General features: G+C 27.9%; 1 protein-coding gene across 1 annotated transcript; it reads left to right on the top strand.

The window, feature by feature from the left end:
* Window positions 1-1319: 1319 nt before the first annotated feature.
* LOC131612182 (tyrosine-protein phosphatase DSP3-like) lies at window positions 1320-3326 on the top strand. The gene is made up of 5 exons (XM_058883989.1): window positions 1320-1736; window positions 1902-1995; window positions 2410-2467; window positions 2601-2644; window positions 2756-3326. Exons 1-5 carry the CDS (start codon window positions 1579-1581, stop codon window positions 3011-3013), a joined length of 612 nt encoding a protein of 203 aa, XP_058739972.1. The 5' UTR covers window positions 1320-1578; the 3' UTR covers window positions 3014-3326.
* The last annotated feature ends 456 nt before the right edge of the window (window positions 3327-3782 follow it).

The following is a 3782-nucleotide window of genomic DNA, read 5'->3' as shown; positions in this document are numbered from 1 at the left end:
TAAATATAATAAAATCATATTTAAACTTTCAACACATATTAAATACACGTGTTCCAAAAAAATATTTCTATAAATAGTTTACCTAATTTGTGCCCCATGTTAGATTTTTCATTAAAATATTTATAATAATTTCTCTTTCCTCTTAAAAGAGTCTAATTTATTTTATCTTTCCTCCAAAATTGCACGTGTAACTTGGATTTTGGGTACATAATTGTACTTTAATCTCAACTATTTATTTTTAATCTATTCTCATATATCTTACTAATTATATATATAGTCGATCAAACGGTCATATAAATAGGCTATTTTAAAAAAAAATAGACTATATATATTTTTATTATTTTATTTTATTTAATATCACCGTTGGATCAATTCTTTTAACGGTTGAAATTTATTGTCAAATTAAACTTTGACACCTTATCATTTAATTTATTCAATATAAATAATACTAAATGGTAAATATAAGATATTAATTAGAGCATCTTTAACGAGTAACATCCTAACTAAGTTTTATAAATTAAAAAACCATTTTGATAAAATAAAACTTATTTGAGATTTATAACATAAACGTTTAAATTAACGCTTACAAAAAATTAAAAAAATCAGTAAGCGGATAAGATTGCACAATCTAATTTTATATATAAAAAAAGGAAATGAAAATAAATCATTTTTATAAATGTTATAAATTATTTTAATAATTTATTTTAAAAAATGACATAAATTATTTTATTTAAATTGTGTCATAAAACTTATAATATTAAATAAACTCAAGTAAATTAGTTCATTTCAGATTTTATGCTATGGTTATTCTTTTCAAGGAAGTATGCTTATATATGATAGATAGAGTTACATAAAAATTTTAAAAAAATGTATCGTATGAATTTAAAATTAATTTGATACTTTGAATCAAATTATCAAAGATTCCAAAATTAACTTATACAGGTTTATGTTTTCAAATACTGACGTGTCAAAATTAAAATGACGACATTACTCTTGTTTTGGAAAAGTAAGTATTTTAGGTAGTTTGCATAACAAACATATCCGATAAAAGTTTGAAAGAGATTTTTTTTTTTAACAATTAAGGACAAAAATAATTGCTGACAGCCTAACATGAGTCATTTAATTTCTATATACAAAATAACAAAAATGCACGAATTATTTAATGATACAAAAAATCATTTCCATTAAATAATATAAAAAAAATCATTTCCATTAAATAACAAATGAGCGAACAAATAGAAGAGGAGTTCTAGAAAATTCACAATTAATTAAACAAAAAAACAGAATTGATGATTAATTAATTAATCGCAATATTCGCTCCGCTTTCCGCGCACCCGCCAATAGCAATCTAGATGTAAACGGTTTTTAGATTCAGAAAAACAAGCCAAACTCACAATTCATATTCAAAACGACGCTGTTTTCACAATCCTTATTCTTCTTCTTCTTCTTTTTCTCTTCTTCTTATAAGAAGAAGATGGAATTTCCATTGAACAATTTATCATAGCAGAATCTCAATTACCACTATATAGATACCGATTCTGAATCCTCTTTCTCCAAAAGAGAGATTCAGTTATAACAATGGGAATGATTGTAGAAGTTGAAACCGTCGATGAAGACGGCGACGTTTTGGTTGCACCGCCTAATTTCTCCATGGTCGAAGATTGCATTTACCGTTCTAGCCTTCCTCAGCCTCCCAATTTTCCGTTTCTTCAAACGCTAAACCTTCGCTCCATCATGTAGGTTTTCTTTTTTTTCTCTTTCAAGATTCGTATCTCTTTTTTCTTTTTTGTTCATGATTCCTGAAAATTCTATGTTCTTTTTTCATTCTTTATTGTTAATTATGATTAAAAAGACTTTTTTTTTAATTGAAATTGATGTTATGTATATGCGAATTGATGCAGATACTTGTGTCCTGAACCCTATCCGGAAGAGAATTTGGAGTTTCTGAAGTCACAGAATATTCGCTTATTTCAATTTGGAATTGAGGGGAAAACGGTAATTTTTCATATTCATTATCATCACACACGTATTATGTAATTTCAATTTCAATAAAATTGGTGTTTTGAATTGGATTTTGATAATTGTTAAAAAGTTTGTGATTTTTTGAATTATCTTGATTCTGAATTTTTTTAATGAAAATTTTATTGGAATCATGAAATGTTTATGGATATTACCCTAAAGTTTAAATTTTTTCTTTGATTGTTTTATTTTTGAAGATTATTAAATTAGGGTTTTATGATTAATTGTATAATGAGGGGAAAAGGGAATTTAGGGTTTATCATATATATGGGTTTTTGTTTGTTAGACTACTGATCATGAAATTTGACCTATGTGGATTGTTGATTTATTTTTGGTTTTGTTTTTCTCTTTTTTATTTGAGAGTTAATGAATCTTTGTGTTTTTCTGCAGGAAGTTTCTTTACCTATTCTTAGGGATTCTATTATGGAGGCTTTGAAAGTTTTACTTGGTAATAAACTTGATTCTTGAAACAAGCTTATTCAACTTTGACATGCCGATTTTTATTTTGTATAGCTTTGTTGTTACTTTGGTGTTTCTCTTGTTTGTTAGATGTCTAATTCCTTAATTTTATCTGGTTTCAGATGTGAGAAATCACCCTGTTTTGATTCATTGCAAACGAGGAAAGGTATAAGATTGATTGAAACTTACAAGTTTATCTTCTCAATTCTCGATTTATCTATGGTTTTTAATTCCTAATTTTGTTTATTCTAATGATGATTTTTCTTCTGTAATGCAGCATAGAACAGGTTGCGTAGTTGGTTGCTTCAGAAAGTTGCAGAATTGGTGTTTGTCTTCTGTGTTCGAGGAGTATCAGCGATATGCTGGAGCTAAATCCCGGACAGCAGATTTAACATTTATAGAGATGTTTGACATCATATCTCTTAGGCAGTGCCTCTACAGCATCATCTACCAGTACCAAGGTGCTTCAAAGAAGCGCAGATTGATGTATCAAGGCGAGCCTACGCAGAAACCACCCCGTTTGACATCATTTTAGCTCTGCTGCACAGGCTATAAACTCCATTGTTGGATTTGGTAGAAATTATACTTCAAAGTAATTTTTTGGAGTCATTGAACATATATTCTTAGGGTTTTTAAAGATCTTTTGAGTACTGCTATTGACATGCATATTCTGTCTTTCGCTTCCGAGTTTAGTTGTTTTAAACATCACACTAATACAGTGGTGCAAACAGTTTTTTTTTTTCTTTTAGTGAATGAGTTTTGAGATTAATTGTAGGCTTATGAAGCCACATATCTTGAACTTTTTCTTTTTATACTTGAACAAATTTAACCAATTTTATTAACGAGAATAGCAGCATCTTTGGAGTATGAATAACCATATTCACTTGTCTTCAAATAACTGAAAAAACAAAGCAGACTATGTTACAGCATCTTGGAGAATCAAATCCACATGAGGAGGCACATGTTCCACCAAAGTACATGAACAAGATCCAAAATGTCTTATCTCATGTTATTAACAGTTAGCAATTATTAGCTATAATGTTTTTCAATAGTCTAACTTGTAATGCATGAATGAAACGTCACGGATCAATGAATAGATAAAGAGCCTATAGAAAATCATTCTATTATAATCAATATTGAAGTGGGTTGAATATAAATTTCTTTGTTTTAAAGTACACATTGAATGAGTTGCCAAACAACTTTTAATGTTAAAACCACATTTGAATTCTTAACTTTGAATTATATTAATTGTGCTGTGAATACAAAATCAAATCTCTTTAAAAACAGTCAAACATATCAAAACA

The sequence above is a fragment of the Vicia villosa genome, linkage group LG6 (assembly GCF_029867415.1).
Source record: "Vicia villosa cultivar HV-30 ecotype Madison, WI linkage group LG6, Vvil1.0, whole genome shotgun sequence".
NCBI classification, from domain to species: domain Eukaryota; kingdom Viridiplantae; phylum Streptophyta; class Magnoliopsida; order Fabales; family Fabaceae; genus Vicia; species Vicia villosa.
The sequence above is the reverse complement of the archived record's forward strand: the minus strand, read 5'-3'. Positions and strand labels throughout refer to the sequence as shown.

Excerpts from the sequence above, each read along its gene's own strand:
- LOC131612182 (XM_058883989.1), top strand. The coding sequence starts at position 1,579 with ATGGGAATGATTGTAGAAGTTGAAACCGTCGATGAAGACGGCGACGTT. Across the intron at positions 2,468-2,600 it reads GGCTTTGAAAGTTTTACTTG|ATGTGAGAAATCACCCTGTT; the intron begins GTAATAAACTTG and ends ATCTGGTTTCAG. Across the intron at positions 2,645-2,755 it reads TTCATTGCAAACGAGGAAAG|CATAGAACAGGTTGCGTAGT; the intron begins GTATAAGATTGA and ends TCTGTAATGCAG.